At 35.7% G+C, this 21,363-nt stretch overlaps 1 protein-coding gene across 4 annotated transcripts in view; it reads right to left on the bottom strand.

Annotated features, from left to right (window-relative positions):
• AFG2A (AFG2 AAA ATPase homolog A) overlaps nucleotides 1-21,363 on the bottom strand; it is a 343,557-nt gene that overhangs the window by 253,211 nt on the left and 68,983 nt on the right. For 3 of the 4 annotated variants that reach the window (XM_045880489.3, XM_045880488.3, XM_045880490.3), the window contains exons 12-13: nucleotides 4,313-4,366; nucleotides 2,689-2,768 (exon numbers count right to left, since the gene is read on the bottom strand). The exons of the other annotated variant lie outside the window; for it this stretch is intronic. In XM_045880489.3, coding sequence (XP_045736445.1) covers nucleotides 2,689-2,768; nucleotides 4,313-4,366 — 134 coding nt within the window. The remainder of the gene's footprint in view (nucleotides 1-2,688; nucleotides 2,769-4,312; nucleotides 4,367-21,363) is intronic. 4 annotated transcript variants of the gene reach the window in all.

Here is a 21,363-nt window from a genome sequence, read left to right as displayed (position 1 = left end):
GTCAAAATAATTGATTTAACACACACAGGTAACAGGGACTAGAGTATATCATAATTCTCTGCTCAATTTGTTAAGCATTTTAAGTTTAGAAATTAAAATCTTGATAAGAAGAAACAGTCTTTTTATGCACTGTCATTTTTTAACCAGTCATATGGGTTTGACCTGAATGTTATCATAGAAAACATAAAAAGAATAAACAAATTAAAGCAATAACTATTCTATAGCCCAATATTATGTAGAAATGCCTCCTACTTTATGGAGTTCTTAATCTTTCTATGTTTTCTATTTCTTTAACAATGCATAAAATTGGTTTAGTATCTTGGGAATTTTATACTTTTGGTATCTATCAATAGCTGTTTTTTTCAATTTCTAGGAACTGTCCAATTCAAATAGCTGAAGAACAAAAATATAAATGTGGAGGTTTTATATGTTTCGGTTTTTAAGTGCCAGCCATTCTAATTAGATAAACAATCACTTTCTAGGCAATGCTGGCCATCACACAATTCTAAAAAACAAAAACAGGAAAAAAAAAAATCCACAAGTGAAAACAGACTATCACTCTTTGAGATTCTTATGGCTATAAAAAACAATCTATGTAAGACTTAGTGCACCTGGGCGCCTGGGTGGCTCAGATGGTTAAGCGTCTGCCTTCGGCTCAGGTCATGATCTCAGGGTCCTGGGATCGAGTCCCGCATCGGGCTCCCTGCTCCTTGGGAGCCTGCTTCTCCCTCTGCCTTTCTCTCTCGCTCTGTCTCTCATGAATAAAAAAAAAAAAAAAAAAAAAAGACTTAGTGCACCTAAGGTAACAGCCAAGTCTCTACTTTGGACCATTAGCATTACGTTTGTTTATCAGCCTCATTGTTGTTTTGTTGTTTTGTTGTTTCCTTCCTTCCTCCCTCCCTTCCTTCCTTAAGTAGGCTCCACACTCAGCGTGGAGCCCAACAGGGGGGACTTGAACTCATGACCCTGAGATCAAGACCAGAGCTGAGATATCAAGGGTTAGACACTTAACTGAGTCACCCCGGTGCCCCTCATTGTTGTTTTCTGAAACATCAATGAACCTGACCAAAAATTTTTCTATACAAAGGAAACACCATAGAATTTATTTGACCTTGGTTTGAATAAGACACTGAGGGAGGGAGGTATACAATACACAATATGATGAAGACTGTTAGGGGAAATGATATCTGGAGGCTGCAAATCACTAGCATCTCTAAAATATTTGCAAATTCCTACTGGGCCAAATTGCCTGCAAAAATAGGATATTCCTATCAAGTGCCCTGTCTGGTTTCTCACACCATTTTATTTCAAAAGCATTTTATGAGAACTCTGCTACATATACTACCTCCCATCTGGTTCATATTTAACAGTGTATCCCACCCTGTTCCTTTTTAGGCTCCAAAAATGTCTCTGATGTCACATAAATGTGGCAGGTCACACTGCTTCAGCAAACTTCTCTGGCTTCTTTTTCTTCTCTTGTAGTTAAGGTGAACTTGAGCTATTTGTAACCTTTTGTGACACCTCACCTCAGAAGTAATAAAAGAGTCCAAGTACTTCAACTCATAAAATAAAAAGATCAGTAGGTATTTATAGGATATCAAATGGGTAGAGTGAAGAGCAGGCAGACTACCTCCTAATAATAGTCTCCTAATGACAGTTCATATTCTCATCTGATGAGGCAGCTCTACCTGGGAAGAAAGAGAGCACCAATGCCTCTTACAGACTTTAATACTGGGAACCTAAAAGGTGCCTTCTACCATCACTGTAATTATCATCAGCAAACTTTTCTTTATTTTTTTTTAAGATTTTATTTATTTATTTGTCAGAGAGAGAGAGAGCACAAGCAGGGGGAGCAACACGCAGAGGGAGAAGCAGGCTCTCCAGTGAGCAGGGAGCCCGATGCAGGACTCGATCCCAGGACCCTGGGATCATGACCTGAGCCAAAGGCAGACGCTTAACCGACTGAGCCACCCAGGCATCCCAAGCAAAACTTTTCTAATCAATATATCCCATCAAGAAGGTATGCACAAAGCATACAAATTAACATTCTCCACATGAAGTACTTGTAATATATAATCCTTAAAAGGACCTCTAAACATTTGTAGAAGAAAAAAACACATACTTGTAAACAGTTCAGATACACACACACATACACATACACACACACACATATACATCTGTATACATATATATATATGTATATATACACACACCTGTTTAAAATGATATAATCTTTATTGCTTGAGATTCAGGAACAAAACTATTAATACTAATTTTTATTCTACTGTAACTATATTTTAGGAAACATAATCCAGAGAATACTAAAATCAGTAAAATAACACCTTTATTATAATTGGTTTTACTGTATTGTATAATTATTCTTAATGGAGTTTTATTTACATTTATCATATGTATATAACAACCCAAATGTTGACAGGCAGTACTAGGGGTCTCTAAATAATAAGCTATAAAAATTAACTTAAATGCCCCAAATGGATATCAGTGTTTTAAAAAAAAATGTATATGAAAGTATTATAAAGTGATAACATGAAATAGTTGGGTGTAAGAGAAAAAAACTGTGAATTATAAAAATGCTTTATTTAGGCTAAATGTATTAATAAATAAAATTTGTGTATGAAATGCTACTTACTTTACAATGTAATTGCCAATATTTTAAATACTTCTTACCTGCCCCTTTCAACTGCTAAGGCATCAAGTTCATCAAAGAAAATAATGGAAGGGGCCACTGCTCTCGCTTTTCGGAAGATCTGGTGAAAAGAGTGCCATATTAGCTAAAGGTCAGCAAACTTCAGAAAATTCTGCAGTTGGCTTTTGTTTGAAAACTATGTTAGGAACTAAATCTATTACATGCAAGTCAACCAGCCTAATCGTGACCTTCGCCGGTAACTTCTCTAAACTTCAATTTCTACATCTAAAAAATGGAGATAATGATAAATACTTGCCTCAGAAGATTATTTTAAGAACTGAGTTAAAAAAAGAATGCAAAGCATTTACCACAATGCCTGTAACATAGTAAGAGCTCAGTAAATGACAGCTATTATTAACGATCATAAACACGTTTAAAAAAAAACCATAAACATGTAAAATCAATTATAGCTTAGCATATAAAATACCCATAAACCCAAAAGCCACACTCCTTGCTCATTCCTCTGAAGACTGTGCAGGAAAGTAATGGTTGATGTAAAGCCAGAACAAGAAAAATGACCAAACCTTGGAAGAGCACAGACTAATTAGACCAGAAGTCAATCAGACTATCAACAATAGGGACTGGCCAAATAGCCACAGGGGCAAAATGTGGAAACAGGCTAGAAAAAGTCAGCACAAGCAGAAAGAAATCCAAACGTGTGTTATCTGTAACCTAGGCCCCCATTTTCTGGTCACAAGGATCACTACCATAAAAATAAAGAACAGTTACCAAAACATTAATATTAATAAACATTGTCTTTTTCTTATTGGAATCAATGATGATACTGTTGTTAATGTTTCCTAAAATTAACACTATCTACATTTTAAAGGAAAAAAAAAGAACAAAAAGTAACTTAAGATTTTTTCTTAGATGAAAAACCAAGTATTCCAATCTCTAATACTCTTGGGTTGGCACCCAGGTATTCACAAATGGGAGACCATCCATTCCATTGCTGTTAGTGTGTTCTTGTCCTTGCTTAGCTTCTGTAAGAATACAGGGTGTCTGTGTGAGGCAGGCCAACCCCTGCCTAGGAAAGCCAAGACCTGTGGTCAAATGGCTGTAGCTACCCAACTCCAAGTGCCCTGATTTTGCATGAATTTACCAGTTGTGCGGCTTCCACAATATGAATGAGTGGCCTATCAATTAGGCACTGGCTTTAAATCTTAGAAGGGGGGATGCATTGTCTAAATCACCAGGCAAAGGTAAAATAATTAAAATAAGGAGAGTACAGTGAAATTTTCATATACTAAGGCTTATTCAATTTAAAGGACTACGTAATTTAAAGGATTTAAATCTCATTCTGAGATCAAGCAATCTTTGTAAGTAGAGTTTTTTTTTTTTTAATGAAATGACGGCAGTTGTTAAAAATCTTCATTTGGTAAGACTGAAGGCTGGTAGTATTATGATGTTTAAACACAAAGTATTGTAGATGATCGAAACTGCATTTTTAAATAATAAAATAATGTTTGCCTGAAGAACAAATATAGCAGAATTTAGATTTGGAAATTTCAGAATCTATAACCCAAAACAAAATGAAGACCATATAGAAGGACAGAAGGATGGTTCCCCTATGCAGAGTTCCACTTCAAGGCATAATCATCTTACCTCTCTAACTGCTCTTTCAGATTCACCAACATATTTATTCATTAATTCAGGCCCCTGCATGAAAAGAAAACAACTGTTCAATGTCCTGGTAAATGCAACCACATGTATGTCTTTCGATGAAAGAGAAAATGAATACATAAAAGAAGAAAAAGAGGAAAAAAATAAAAATCTGCTCTTAACTAAATTGGCTCCTTTAGCATACTTATTTTCATTGGATGTTAGCTATGTCTCAAATATTAAAAATATTTCCAAAATATTTTGGAACATATTCCAAAAACTATACATCAATGCAAAGGAAAGGCTGTGACTAAACATAATAGTTTAACTTCTTCTTCTTTATCTATCTGTCAACGCATATTTTTACTATATATCAGGTGTGGTGCGAGGTACTGAAGAGAGAACAGTCTAATTTGGAAGACCAACAGAGATACCATCCATGTATTCCCAGATCTAACCAGTGGCTGGTTCTGAGCAGGTCTACATGTCATTCTGGATCCTAGTCCACCAGATCAATATCCCTCCCTGACAAGAAACAAGACCTCAGGGCTATCTTCTTATGACTCCATAATAATTCCTGAGAATGGAATGGAAGTCATGTAATCCATATTATTTTACAGTTCCTGAGTATTTCCTGTATAAATGCCACTCTCGAGCTCTCTGCTCTCACTTGACTTGGCCATGTAGATACTGACTATATGAATCTGCAGGGCTAAACATGCTCTTCTCAGCTGATTTAATAGAGTACAGTGAGAGAAAGTTCCCACAGCTGAGAAAGACATGTGGCATTAGAGCACAAACTTTATACCAGTGTCTGAAGGGAACAGTTGTGGTCTCAGGACAACAGGGTTTTGTTGTTTTGTTTTTATTGATTTTTTATTATTTTTTTTTATTTTTGGGGGGTGGGGCAGGGGCAGAGGGAGAGGGAGAGAGAGAATCTTAAGCAGGTTCCACACCCAGTGAGTGAGCCCAACACAGGGCTCAATCTTACAACCCTGAGATCATGACCTGAGCCAAATTCAATGGATGTTTAACTGAGTGAGCCACACAGGTGCCCCTTGTTTTGTTTTCACTATCTCATGACTTTTGTGATGTGATGACTATGTGTCATGAGACAGTAGATAGGTATGCAATAAAAAAGGAAAGCCTACTGTTTTTCATACAATGTATGATACTTTAGATATTTAAGAAAGAAAAATGTTAACATTCAAAAATGTTAAATGTCAAAAAAAAAAACAACCCTCCAGAACAAAAAAAATGTTCATCTTTGAATCAGCGATATGCAGTGTATCACTTGGAGATGAGCCACTTTTATAGGGATTCTCCCTGTTGATGGCCAGTTAGAAAAAATTTATAGAACTTTTCACCCTTGGTACCCCTTCTAAAATACCTGGACACAAGAAGGGAAAAGAGCTTTTCTATCAGCTGAATGAAGTGCTGAGTGGCAGATATCTGAAGGGAGATTCAGACAGAGGCTGAATGAATGGACACCTTGAAGGTGACAAGAATCATTGTCATTGATATGGTGTGATGCTCTGACTGAGGGTTAGCAGTGTTGGTGGTCCTGAGACTTTGTTCTAAGGGAGTTATCTCCTCTGGCTGGAGGGGGGTTCGGAGGAACGCAGACGGACAAGTGGACATCAGCACGGGGGTAGTGGTAGCAACCACCTAACATGAGGTATCAGAGATCAAGGGGGTAAGGAGAACTTTGGCGCAGTGCGAAGGGTGGCTCAATACGAGGTGTCCCAGTCTGAGTGGAATGAGGAGGGCATTCTAGTAGGGTCTGGACAAGGTATGATATGGAGAGTTCCCATACAAGGGAACAGAACAGCATGGAGTACTGACACAAAGCAAATGGAGGAAAGGGTCCACATGAGAAGGCAGCGCAGTGCAATATTATACCGAATATTGTAGCCCCAGTGGGGTAAGACAGGTATCCTCATGGAAGGGTAGGACGTGGCCAGGTGTACAGTCTGGAAGATGTCAAGGAAGAACATGGAGGGGCAGGACAGGATAAGGAAAGCATTGAGGCGACAGGGTGGCCTTGTACTCGGTATCAGAGCCCTAGTGGAGTAAGAAAAGTACACGTGGGGAAGAGCAGCCCAGCAGAGGTTGCTTAAGTCAGTGGGAGGAGGATGGTGCTACAAGAGGTGGGGAGTGGTGGGAAAGGAAGATAGTGGCATCACCCTGACAGGTGAGGAGTATGTTTGTTCTGGAAGAAAAGGGGCAGAGGCAGTAAAGGGGAATTATATTTAAAAGGACTGATCAAATAAATAATTAAGGATAATAGTAGCCAGGTTCCTCACTACTAGAGGAGTGGTAAATATTTAAATAAAGAAACTGAGAATGAATTCTGCTGTATTGAACTGAAATTGGAATTACCAGTATAAATTCAAGATTTTCAATATATTTACATAAATAAATATAAAAACGTGTATGCATATATATATACACCTGTGTGTGTGTACGTGTGTATGTGTGTGTGTGCATATGTGTATGTGTGTGTGTGTATATACACACTCATATCCCGGAGCTCTGTTCCCTGGGAGAACCTGAGAGTAGCCGTATCCCAATAATTATAAGGATACCTAGCACCCAGAGCATGGCTTTTAAAGTCTAAAAACTTGGCTTCCAAATTCTCCACCAAAAGATATCAGGGCCTCTTAAAGAAATGGCAGATTCCAAGGCTGGGACAGGCGATGTACAAAATGAGTCTGGAAATCTTACTGCCTAGACAGTAAGAAAGTGCTCAAAGAGATGGAAACCTACCATTAACATTTGTTAAGAACAAGCTATTTATACAGTCTCAAAGTAACTACCCATAAAGCAATATTAACTTCATGGGGATAACAGTAATTTTGCAATGGAGAAGCCTGGAAGACACCCCCATAATCAAAGTTAACATTAGTAGCAATGGGACAATTTAAAATCAAGTATCACCTGAAAGGATGTAATGAGAACACAGCATTATTTCTATGAAAAATCTGAATCTAATCATGAGTAAATATCAAAAAAAAAACAAATTGAGAGATATTTTATACAATAACTGACCTGTAATGTTCAAAACTGTCAAGGTCATGAAAGCAAAGGAAGGAGTGAGGAACTGTTCCCAACTGAAGAAGACTTAAGAAACATGACAAACACAGCACATGATTATGGACCAGATCATTTTGTCATAAAGGACAGTATAGGGACAAGTGATAAAACTTAAGTGGTAATAATAATGTTCTTTTCTAATTTGATGGTTGTACTATGGTTATGTGACAAGATGTATTTTTTATAGATATATACACTAAAGTATTCAGGGTGATGGAGCATACAGCAGCAACTTATTCTCAAATGCTTTAAGGAAAAAAAATTATTTGTGACTACTCCTGCAAACTTTCTATAAAGTTTAGACAGTTCAAGAAAGTTGAAGAAAAAAAACACTTGATCCACAGACAGAAATATTAGAGACAAGTAAAAAAGATTTGATACACACAGACCCAGAAATAACAGAAATGATTAAATTAGCAGACAATGGTCTTAAAAACAGGTATTATAAATATAATAGCCACTATAGTGAAACAATCAATAAACTTGAAGACAGAGCAACTATTCAAACCGAAGCACAGAAACAAACAAGACTTAATAAAAATGATGAGACTTCAGGGATTTATATAACAATATCAAAAGATTTAAAATATGTACATTAGAGATCCAGACAAAAGCATAAGGAGACAAACAAAAATACAAATTTGATAAAATCAATGAAACCACAGACCAAAAAACCTCAACAAACCCCAAAAATGATGGGAGAAAAAAACATCACAAGATCAAGTTGTTGGAAACCAGCAATAAAGATATAATCTTCAGAGAAGTCAGAGACCATAAAGACACATTACATGTAAGCAGAAAAAAAAGAATCAGTACTGGTTTCTCATCCAAAACCATATAAGCCAGGTGACATTAGGACAAAAGCACTGCAAAAAACAACCGTCAAGCTAGAATAGCATATCCTTAAAAACTGCAAGACTATATCAGATAAACAGAAGCTGAGGGAAAGTATCACCAACAAATCTCCACTACAAGAAATGTTAAAGGAAGTTCTAAAGCCAGAAGGGAGGGGCGCCTAGGTGGCTCAGTAGGTTAAGCCTCGGACTCTTGATTTCAGCTCAGGTTATGATCTCAGGGTTGTGAGACTGAGCCCCATGCTGGGCTCTGTGCTCGGTGTGGAGCCTGCTTAGGATTCTCTTTGGTGGAACCGCCATCTTCCAGTAATTTGCCAAAATGACCAACACAAAGGGAAAGAGGAGAGGTACCTACTATATGTTCTCTAGGCCTTTTAGAAAACATGGAGTTGCTCCTTTGGCCACATACATGCAAATCTGTAAGGTGATATTGTGGACATCAAGGGAATGGGCACTGTTCAAAAAGGAATGCCCCACAAATGTTACCATGGCAAAACTGGAAGAGTCTATGATGTTAGCATTCTGTTGGCATTGTTGTAAACAAAGAAGTTCCGCGCAAGATTATTGCCAAGAGAATTAACGTACACATATTAAACACTCAATGAGCCGAGATAGCTTCCTGAAGCGTATGAAGGAAAATGTTCAGAGAAAGAAGGAAGCCAAAGAGAAAGGTAGTTGGGTTCAACTGAAGCGCCAGCCTGCCCCACCCAGAGAAGCACACTTTGTGAGGACCAATGGAAAGGAGCCCAAACTGCTGGAACCCATTCCCTATGCATTCATGGCATGATAAATGTAAAGAAAATGAAAGACCTCAAGACTGTAAAAATGTATCTCTTAATTGAGTAGAAGTGTGGTGTCCTTTCCCCCCAAAAAAGATTTAAAGCAAAAAAAAAAAAAAAAGATTCTCTTTCTCCCTCTCCCTCTGCCCCTCCCCCATCTCTCTCTCTCTCTCTCCCCACTCTCTTAAAAAAAAAAAAAAAAAAAAGCCAGGAGGGAATTTGTATCAAATACAAAGAAATGAAGATTGTTGGAAATGGTAAATATGTGGCTAAATATATTTCATTAATTTCTTAAAAAGACAACTGACCATCTAAAACAAAAGTAATGATATACTGTGGGGTTTATATATATGTAGAGATAAAGTATAGAACAAATACAGCATAAAGGAAAGTAAATTGTAAGAATCTTACAACATAAAGTAGTATGGTATTATCTGAAGGTAAACTATAAATTAAGTTTGTACTATAAACCTAGAGCAAGTATTTTTTAAAAAGTAAAACAAAGAGGTTTAGCTATTAAGAAAATAGGGGAGGTAAGACAGGATACCAAAATATACTCAACTAATCCAAAAGACAGGAGGGAAAAAAAAATTAAAAAAACAGATGGGAAAAACGGACAAAAATTATAGGCATTAAAAGTCTTTCAAATTATAAATATGCCTGATAAAAAGGAGACGATCTTTAATACTGTTTTTTATATACTACCTCCACAATGGGTGCAATATGATAGTATGGCAACCAGTGAATGCATTAGAACACATGGGGATTAGGGCGGAACAGTCAAGGATGAGAATAAGAAAAGAACAGGAAGAGTATCTCAATGTTCAGGCTGACAAAACCCAGCTGCACCAAGGATACTGCCTTTAGTCATGTTCACTTAAGAAGAGTTATTTGATAGCATCAACACAGAAATCCTTAAGTAATAAGAGAGAGAGTTTTATCTTTCTGCCTGATTTTTTTGATTAATCCAAGATGATACATAGTAAATTTTATGTAACATTAACAAAGCTGTTTCCCTAAAAAACAAAACAAAAAACCTCTCATCTATTTCTTATATCTGTTTTCTTCTTTTCTTTAAAAATAATCTTTTCAAAATTATTTCAGAGTAATAGATTATACATACTCTAAAAAATTAGTACTTGAGGCTAATTAGGGGGCAGATATATTAAAAATATAATTATGACATATTATAAAATAACATCTAACATTTAAGGTACTTCTACATCTGTGACTGAAATCTACGAACAACCAGGAAACACATAAACCATCAGTAAGCAAACACATTTTTAAGAAAACTTGCTTGGGACAGTGCTTTTGATGACTACACTTTATAATTAGTATACCAACTGTTTATGCACTGGTACCTAAACTGTCTCCAAGAAATCATGTTTACTAAATGAAACTGTTTTTAAGCTTATTTCCCCAAAAATGCTACAGAGAAATTTCATGACTCTAATCTCATTACTAATGATTTAATTATCTTAATTTCTTAAATAGTGCATCCCAAAATAGATTTAATTTCAATGAAGACAAAGGATGAAACATTAGTTAGGCTGAAGCACAGTGTTCTCACTTTTTAAAGGATTTTGAAGAAACAGCAATGACTTAATACCAAATCAATTTTACAAGCTTTTTTTTTTTTAAACATCTTATTTATTTATTTGACAGAGACACAGCGAGAGAGGGAACACAAACAGGGGGAGGGGCAGAGGGAGAAGCAGGCTTCCCTCGGAGCAGGGAGCCCGATGCGGGGCTCGATCCCAGGACCCTGGGATCATGACCTGAGCCAAAGGCAGACACTTAAGACTGAGCCACCCAGGTGCCCCAAGCTTGTTTTTAAGACACATGTTAGACCATGTAATAGGAACACAAAATTTACACTTATAGCCATCAGTGAGATAAATAAACTTGAAGGCATTTTCCTGAGTACTGTGGAATTGAGAAGACAAAATATAAAGAGCCAGACAGTAAATATTTTAGATTCTATGGGCCACATATAGTTTGTGTCACATATTTCTCTTTTTTAACATCCCATTAAAAATGTAAAATTCATACTTAACTAGAGGGCTAGATTAAAACAAGCTGCAGGCTGGATTTGGCCCAAAGGCTGTGTAATTTGCTGACCCTTGATCTAGATTAATCTCACACAATTTGAAACAGTTCATTTCTGTCAACAAGATCAAAAGTCACTGAAAATATCAATGACACGATTGGTAAGTAAAAAACTTGGACTTAAAAATATTAAGAAAATTGATTAAAACATTAAGGGAAAAAAATTAATGATACTTTAAAAAGCAATGTCACCTAGTTATGTTTAAGATGTTCATGCCCAATGACAATAACTTCTAGGTATATATACCATAGAGAAACTCTTGTACGTATACCAAAGGAGACATATACAAGAATATTACAGAAGCATTGTTTGCAACCAAAAATAAATCCTAATCCTGGAATTCATTAATATAAAAATGGGTGAAATAGATGAAGAGGTATAAACTTCCAATTATAAAATAAGTAAGTCATGGAAATATAAAGTACAGCATAGGAAATATAGTCAATATTGTAATAACACGATACGGTGACAGATGGTGACTACACTTACTGTGGTGAGCACTGAGTAATGTACAGAATTGTTGAGGCTAATTAGGGGGCAGATATATTAAATACTTCAATTAAAAAATGGATAAATAAATTGTAGTGTCCTCATAAAATGGAGTTTTATACCATTAGAGTGTAAATGAATGGCTACACTAAGGAGACAGCTTGGAAGCAGGGAGACCAGCAAGAAAGCTGTTGTTATGCAGCCAAAATGCACTGCCTTACATATTTATAACCAAGAGTAAGAGAGGTCTTAATGTTTTCGCCAAATTTTTAAAGATTGTAGAACAGTTGTAATTATCCCCATTGATCATTTTTGCATGGTTTCACCTCACATGATCATTTTTAGTCCGGTACTACAGTACAAAACAATGTCTGCTGGTTCATAATACATAAAGTCAAATAAATAAAGCAGGTGCTATTCATTTACAGTATGATAAACTACACTTTTACCCAAAGGAGACTGTGGACAAACAGTTAAGAAAGTGAACAATAAAACAAGAAACAGAGCCCACTCAATGACACAAACCTTAGATAATTATGAAAATGGGTTTTTGTCGGGGAGGAGGTCAGAGAGGGTAGAGTGAAGAAAGGGTGAGAAATTTTTATGTAGAATGTTATTCCATTTACGGTAACTAATTAAGCAAGTGTGCCCTGATAATAATCAGACAGGAAATTGCTGGTGTCACTGTTGTGTTTAATGTAATTATTATCATGCCACATCTGAATTATTGTTATTGTTTTTACAGCAACTCTCTATAAATGTCAAGGGCATGACATAAAATAGTAATCCAGTGAAGACATATCTTTATATTCAGGCAATATATACAACGCATATATACTGCTTTCTAATTATCTGGCTTAACTGAAGGAAAGTAGAGAATCTGGAGAAATAATTATTGTTCTCCACAGATTATCTAAAAAAGATGACTTGAATATCAGTGTTGAAAAGTACAAGATTATGATCATTTCATGATTTCTGAGAATAATATCAATACCCTGCTACTAATAACAAAAAAATTAATGTTTTAAATATATGAGGTTTAGGCAAACAGACTTGATATTTTGTTGAAATGTGAAAATATGGCACATAACCTTAACCAGTAAAGGGTCATTCCTCTACTACATAGAGGTAAGTTACAAGAAAACTGTAAATAAGAAACAATGTTTTTTTCTTCAAAAAACAAAAAGAAAAAAAAATTGAAAATCTAAGAATTTTGCACTATAAAGAAAATATGGGTTGGAATAATTCAAGTATTACTAATAAGTCATAGCAGTAATAAAAAGACTTCTGTAGGAGGGGCACCTGGGTGGCTCAGTCAGTTAAGCAGCTACCTTTGGCTCAGGTCATGATCCCAGGGTCCTGGGCTCCCGGCTCAGCGGGGAGTCTGCTTCTCCCTCCAGACGTGTAATCACGCTCTCTAATAAATAAATAAGAAATCTTAAAAAAAAAAAAAAAAAAAGACTTCCATAGGATCCCTACAGTACATATGATTTTGCAGAGACCAACATGCTGATAAATCTTACCTAGATGACTGGCCTGCAAAATGCATCCCAGTAGCTACACTGATATGTTACATGGGTCCAGAATTCTATAAGAAGTCAAGGCAATATCATAACCAAGGAAGGTCTATTTTGAGCTTAAAGTTAAAATAGCTAAAAATCACTGTATGCTGGTACAAAGAGTTGCAAAAGATTAAATTCGGTTTCAAAGACCTATATTACATTTTATTCTAACAGAAAACTTAAGGAGTTATAAGCTATTATGCTATACTTTTTTGTTCCATTTGAGGCCCAATATATATCCAATTCTTAAAAACAGAAAAAAGCAGCAACTACTGTCAACTAATTTCATGAAATCTTGCTAAATGTTTCATATGTATTATCCTCCACTGCTTACACCAGTCCTCTGAGATGGATATTCTTTTTTTTTTTTTTTTTTTTTTTTTTTTTTAAAGATTTTATTTATTTATTTGAGAGAGAGAGAATGAGAGGCAGAGGGAGAAGCAGACTCCCCGCCGAGCAGGGAGCCCGATGCGGGACTCGATCCCGTGACTCCAGGATCATGACCCGAGCCGAAGGCAGTCGCCTAACCAACTGAGCCACCCAGGCACCCTGAGATGGATATTCTTATCATAACTTTACAGAAAAAAGATATGAAGTGAAAGAAGTTTAAGTAATTTGCACAAAGTCACACAGCTTAATAAATGCAGAGTGGGCATATAAGTATCTTAAGCATCACACCTCACCGTTAGAGGAAATGCCCTAGAAGTTTAGCAATCAACAGAAACAAAGGATAAGCAATAGATTAGAATATAAGCACTATGTTTAGCATACTCAAAATGTTGTTAGTGCAAGGGCTTTAGGAGTCATTTAGTCTAACCTACTTCATTTAAAACCTGAGGAAAACAAAGTACAAAGAAGTTGAATGAAATGCCAAAACCCCCAGAAAAGTTAAATGGCAGAAAATAATGATAAAAATGCAGGATTTTGGTTCACAGACAACTACTCTTTCTAAAAACTATGATGTCTTCTATTTGCTCCAAGCCCTTCTAAAAATAAAAAAAGTTTAAAAAAAAGGAAATGTGCCCTTAAGATTTTTACATGGTGGGGCACCTGGCTGGCTCAGTCGGTTAAGCATCTGCCTTTGCCTCAGGTCATATCCCAGGGTTCTGGGATCAAGCCCTCCATCAGGCTCCCTGCTCAGTGGGGAGAGCCAGCTTCACCCTCCTTTCTGCCTCTGCCTGCCATTCCCCCTGCTTGTGTGTGCTCTGTCAAATAAATAAATAAAATCTTTAAAAAAAAAAAAGATTTTACATGGTACCAGCAATTCAAATTCAAGGGTATTTGCGGGAGCAGAACAAGTGGTAAGTGCAAAGTGTAATTGTCAATAAATAGCTGCTAACATGGGTTAATTTGAAAATAAGAATTTTATTGATTTCCATTATAAACAAGACCATTTACATCAAAATATGAGTGCCACATTTGCTGATAGGTTTTTTAAGTCTTTAAAAAAGTAATATATAAATCCAGAGAATAGGGTTGATGGGACTAGATAAGGTTATTTCTTTTCCAATTTTAGTTACCAAAGAACTGTGGTATATTAGTCCTGCCACATTTCACCTGCCCAGATAATGTGCTTCACTCATAAAGGTAATTAAGAAATACTAGAAAAACAAATTAAGTACCATAAGTAGGCTTATTTTGGAGTAATGTTATTTTTCATGTTTCCACGGTTAAGATTTCAAGTGTTCAAGTTTACAAAACAAAAATAACATAAATTCACATAAAGATTTGTCCAGCTGTGCTATTAATCCAGTGAGAACTAAATCTGACTTATCTTTTATTGTTTCATGATTTTATATCCTATCAGTCACAAACTCAAGTATAATATTTACACCTCAAAAAAACTGCCTTGCAGTTTTGCCCCTTTAATCACTACTGGGTTTTTTCCTGTCTTCCCAAGGGCTTTTTAAATGTGCCTGACACCTGCCTGTTGCTTTTGGCCATTACAATTCAAACCAAGTTTTTATAAGTTCTAAAATGTCTAGGGAAGGCAAGTTAACCTAAGTGTTAACTATGGTTAAATGTTATGGAATATACTCATAAAAACCCAAACTCACATGAGATAGAATTACATATATGTAATATGAGTAAAAGATCTTGAAAATTAATAAAAAGTACGGCATCAGCACATACAGAAGGCCATTTTGGGAAAGTACATCAAGGGGTTTGAAAACAGGTATTAAGTACTAGGCAAGAAATGCCTTGGGCAAGTAAAAACCCTAAAAAGCGAGAAGGGCTAGCAGAGAAGGGAACCGAATTCAAGCTGTTCCTCTCAAAAAAAGTACAACACAAACCTTCCCCACAATTTATTAATTCAGGAAAAAAAACGATACATTTCAGAATCTGCACAGCAGTACCATGTTGACTACAATTCAGCTAGCTATAAAGTATGAATGTAGACATGCCTCCAGAAACCCCTTACATTACTGCTGACCACTCTAGTCACTCTCCAACTCCTTTATTGACTAATACGCAGAATTGCAAACACTGGGACATGAAACTATAACATTTCAACTTAAATTTTATTCAAGAGATTTAAAAGAAGGAAAAAATGACTAATCTCTCTTAGCTGGAATCCATGAATAAAAAGTTAAATCAATCCAACTTTAAAATTTTCTGTTATTAAGTAAACTTCTTAGAAGTCTGAAAGCATTCTTCTCTTTTTAAATCTAGGTCTTCTAAGATTCCAAATGCTATAGGTTTTGTTATTATAGTTCATATTATCATTTTTTGCTTTTAGCCAAATATTATATAGTATTTTCATGTCAAGGGATCTTTTTTATATAGCAGTTTTATTGACTGATACAAGCCCAACTCAAAAAAAATTATTAACATGAAGTTTTAACATATGATGTTTCAACTTTAACATGTCAGCTTATATAGTGTACAAATCATGCCAAAGTTAAGTAAATCCAACCTAACTTCTACATAATTTTGTGATACTGACAATGGCACATCATTCTATTTGTCCTAATAATCAATTACCGTTTTTCCCTAAGAGCCATTCAAACAGTGATAAAACTAAGTATATATTTAATAATGATGCTAATAACTGCCAATTTAAGCATATGGGGCATATAAGACAACAGTATTTGGAGAAGCCAAGGGAATTATTAAAGTTAAAAAAAAAAAAAAAAAAAAAGCCCTAAAGGAAATTAAACAGAAACTCAAAAGATTTCAGACTCTAGATGAGCCCAAATGGCAACGGACCTATAGAAGGAGAATAATGAGTTAGGGTCCACAAAAGGCATGAATCTGGACATAGTTCCTGGTAAGACTAAATTAGAAGCTATATCCAAGGTGAAAGAAAAAATAACCAAAACACTAAAAGAAAGTATTCTTTATAATGGTGGGGTCTAGGGCCAGAACCAACACACTCCTTTATAGGCTTCAACTGAGAACTGCAGTGAAATAGGCAAGCTCAGGGAAGCCCCAAACCCAGATGCCCCAGCCAATTTCCTCTCTTTTCCCAGGAACTTTCCATTATCACCATGAACAGCAGGATGATGAATAGGAAAGAAGGTCTCCCCTAAAGCCCTCACCCAAGGAATTGGCAATCTCCCCATGGCTTTTCTCCTTCCATACATTCCACTCTTCCTGTAGTGCAGTACGGAGTTATGAGCCAGGCTTTTTAACTTCAGTCACATTCATTAAATGTCTGAACTATGTCTGGATCTGTGATACTGACCTTGAAACTCTTTTATTTAATTAACAGACCTTTTCTGGTAAAGTTTAACATTTACAGAAGAATTAAGGTAGTACTGAGTTCCTATATACACCACCCCTAAGCCCCCACTGCACACTTAGTTTCCCTTATTATCATATATTAGTACAGTACATTTGTTATAATCAACTAATAATAATGTATCAATATTGATTCATTAAAATCCATACTTTACTCAGATTAGTTTTTATCTAATGTCCTTTTTCTGTTCCAGAATCTCATCCAGAAAACCACAATAACATTATTTAGCTGTCAGGTCTTCTTGGGCTCCTCTTTGCTGTGAGTTTCTCAGACTTCCCCTGTTTTTGATGGCCTTGACAGGTTCAGGAGTACTGGTCAGATATTTTATAGAATGCCTTTCAATTTGTTTTTGCCTGATGTTTTTCTCATGGTCAGACACAGATTATAACTCTTATGGAGGAAGACCCCAGAAATAAAGTGCCATTCTTGTCACATCATACAAGGGTACACACTATCAACATGACTAATCACTGAAGATGTTAACCTTGATCACCTGGCTGAGGTAGTGTTTGCCAGGTTTCTACACTGTCAAGTAAGTCTTCCCCTTTTCACACTGAACTCTTTGACGGGAAGTCATAACTATACACAGGCTGCACTTAAAGAATTGAGTAGTTACGCCTTCCAAAACTTTTTCACTTACTTCTTAATATACTAATCCTCTCAAAGAGCTTATACAGATTAAAACAAAACAAAACAAAACAAACTGAGACCAAGAGAACTTCTTTAAGGCTACAGAGCTAAAAAGTGCAAGCGTTAGGAATCAAACCAAAGCTATCTGAATCCTGGCTTAGTACTCTTTTCATTGTAACACGATTTCAAGACCACAAATTATATAGTAATAGGTAAATTTCAAGCTCCACCTTATTCAACCACTAGTCTCCTTCCATATACTTCCATTTTATTCATCAGGTTCCTGTTTCTTTGGCAGTGACTACTCTTTCTTATTAATTTCACCAACTTCTCCAAAGCCATGTTATTTTTCTCAGTTTTCTTGGTCCTACAGGGACAAATTTTTTTTTAACGTTCCAGAAACATCTTTCCACTTCTCTGAACCTGCCCAATAGAAACTGCCCGAACTACCTCCTCCAGTATCATGGTGTAATTAATGAAAAAAAGGACTGGGCATTAAATTTAAAAGGGGGGGCGGGGGCAGGGAATAAAAGACTATGTAATGCAGTGGTTCAGAGTTTAGACTCTGCATTCAGAAAGTCCTGAGATCAAATTTCAGTTTCATCACTACAATTCTGACCTTGGAAAAGTCATTTCACGGTCTAAAACATTATTATCTTCATTTGCAATCCTAGAAACTAATCTTAAAGCATTCAGTATATAAAAGAGGTGTATCTATGCAGTTTTCCACACAGTATCTGCAAAATGGAAACTCTATGAGTTATAGACTAGCCCACAAAATTTAAAAACAAAAGCTTAAAGATAAACTTGGAACTTACCAAATTCAGATTATTTTGTACCTTTGATAATAGAATAGTAGGGGATCTAGTTAAATAAAGAACAGTAAGTACTTGGAATCGTGCATGCTTTTGAATAAAACAGTTTCCTGAAAATGGGATGTATTTTGTGTAATTCCTCCTTGAGACAAGTTACCAGAAGAAAATTTCCCCCCAAAAATCAAGCATACACTAAGCTCATTACATTCTTGTACTCACCAATAACAGCTAATAAAGGACTTGCTCAAAATCCCTGTCAGATGCCTAACCATCCTTCTTCCAGAATCAGTAACAGTTCTTCATAAAGTAAAGCGGCCCAACTACACAAGGGTAATTAATCTATTGCAGCACTCCAGACAAAAGCAAGAGAGAAGCAAAGAGGAAACTTCAACTGGAAAATATTTTGACATAATTGACACAGATGACAAACTTAAACTTAAGCATATGTCAAGTGTTACAGTCTACACAACAACACATACAGATGCCAAAGGGTATTAAGAGTCCACACAAGCCAAGGTGAAGTCTGAACTCTGAGTACACATCTTCTAATCACTGTTTAGGAAAGATGCACAGGTGAAGTTAAAGGGTTCTTTCATAACTCAGAGAAAGAAATGTTTCAAATCCTCAAATTCTTTATTTTTGGAATTAAAGGTAATTATAGTTGTAAAAAATGTTAGGGAGTTTTTCCCTTCAATACATGTTAGATACTTGTATTTTCCAATAGGCTAGAAAATTTCATTGTCTATGTACGTTTCTCTGGTCATTTTCTTTCTTTCTTTTTTTTTTTTTTTTAATTTATTTATCTGACAGAGAGAGACACAGCAAGAAAGGGAACACAAGCAGGGGGAGTGAGGGAGGGAGAAGCAGGCTTCCTGCAGAGCAGGGAGCCCGATGCGGGGCTGGATCCCAGAACCCTGGGATCATGACCTGAGCTGAAGGCTTAACGGCTGAGCCACCCAGGCGCCCCTCTCTGGTCATTTTCAAAATGTGTCAAACTTGTGATTTCAAAAGCTCAAACGTAACACTTAAATCCCTTGGAAAAGAAACATATATGTTGTAACCAAAACCAACTTTTCCTTCATAGAAAAAAAAAAAACTAGGAAGAATATAATATAAATTCCCAACTTCTTTGACTTCATTTCTGCATACATAAGCTGTATAACATAGCTACTTTAAACTTTTCTCATTAGCAATGATCAGACAAGATGAAAAGGCCAATGAAAATGCAGAGAAAAACAAAAATTTTTTCATGTTCCCAACTTTTTCTTCTGGAAATTTTTAAACATGTAGGAAAACAAAAAATAGTAAAATGAACATTCATTGTTCATTAAATATAATCTCCACCCAGATTCAAAAATTGAATAATACTGCCAAACTATACTAAAATGTATATTGAATAAAAATCCACCTTAAATAAAAACTAGTAAGTAGGATATGTAATTATCTCTAAGCAAGTATGAACTCAATTGAATAAGAAAATTTCTTAACATCACTTATTCTTTGTGCGAGTATGACCTAAAAGAAAAATGAACATGAGTTTAGTGAAAAAGCTCAAATAAGTTAACACACGCGTGGCTATTTTACATGAACAGTGTGCAAGATAAACCTTTCAAAGAATCTTTGTACATTTTCTCACAGTGAAAAAAGTAAAACTGCCTAAAGTTCTGAAATGTTTCATACTCAAAAACAGTAATAAATGTATTTCTAAGTAATCCTAAAATAGGCCAGAAAGCAGTCCTGGTAACATCTGGAACAGTTATCTTAGATCACATAAGAATGAGATACTAGTTTGTAGGAAAATACATGTGCTCCTCTTTGAGATTCCAGTATAAATAACTCTGAGCGCAGACCTCATCAAGTAAGTTTCAGATATCCAGGAAACAGAAAAAATTCAAGGATTATGAATATACAATTGTGGAAAACACAACAAGGTAGGCACAGAAAAATGGAGATGACAGTAAAAAGAGTAGGAAGTGCCAGTAAAACAGTTATGTCCATTACCATGACATAAGAGAAAAGGCACCAAAGAGAAATCAAAATGTCTCTGAAATTTCAAAATCACTCATTACTCCAATGTTTAAAGCTCCAAACTTTAAAACTGTGGTGGTGATTCAGTGTAAGTGATCATAGTGAAAATGGTCCCCTCCCCTATTTTCAGTATCTAATATCTTCCACAAGATAATCACAAATATGCAATCACTAGTGATTGTGAAGATACTGATTCTTAAAAAGCAAATAGCCTAAACATATCTAAACATTATTCCAAAAAAATTTTAAGTAAAAACTTGACTCTACTCTGAAATAAATTTTATGCTTTCAAACTGCCAAGGATTTCAGTGTTCTAAGATAGAAAACATATTTTGTTATGAAAAAAATTCCCTGGTACTATCAAAACAGAGCCTTTTATCATGTGCTTTTCCTGAAATGAATTTGATATTTAACAGACTGAAGTACATATTTTTGTGATAAAGTCCATTCCACTAATGGATTTAAGGTTCTATATATGTATATTTAGTAACTGGATAAATGATCATATTACATAAAAATTAATTAAAAAATTAATATCTTGTCCTGGGGGGCCTGGGTGGCTCAGTCAACGGTCAAGCGTCCGACTCTTGATTTTAGCTCAGGTCATGATCTCAGGGTCCTGGGATAGAGCCCCATGTCAGGCTCCACACTCACGGGGAGTTTGCTTGAGGATTCTCTCTCCCTCTCCCTCTGCCCCTCCCCCTGCTCACATGCTCTCTCTCTAAAATAAATAAATAAACCTTAAAAAAAAAATATCTCGCCCTAAAGTCAAGTCAAGTAAGACTTACTTACATGTCAGATAAGATTATCTACCCCAAGTAATAGGGTAGGGCAATGAACAAATAATGTATGTGTGTGTTTCGGAATATAAACCTTGTACAGATATTGCCTGACTAGAAAAGTGTTTTAAGGAATTTAGTTTTACCATATAAATTATCAGATT

The sequence above is a fragment of the Mirounga angustirostris genome, unplaced genomic scaffold, assembly GCF_029215605.1.
Source record: "Mirounga angustirostris isolate CCGP_5_RB_7025 unplaced genomic scaffold, mMirAng1.0.hap1 SCAF_2, whole genome shotgun sequence".
In the NCBI taxonomy this organism is placed as follows: Eukaryota; Metazoa; Chordata; class Mammalia; order Carnivora; family Phocidae; genus Mirounga; species Mirounga angustirostris.
This window is presented reverse-complemented; position numbering and strand designations above follow the sequence as displayed.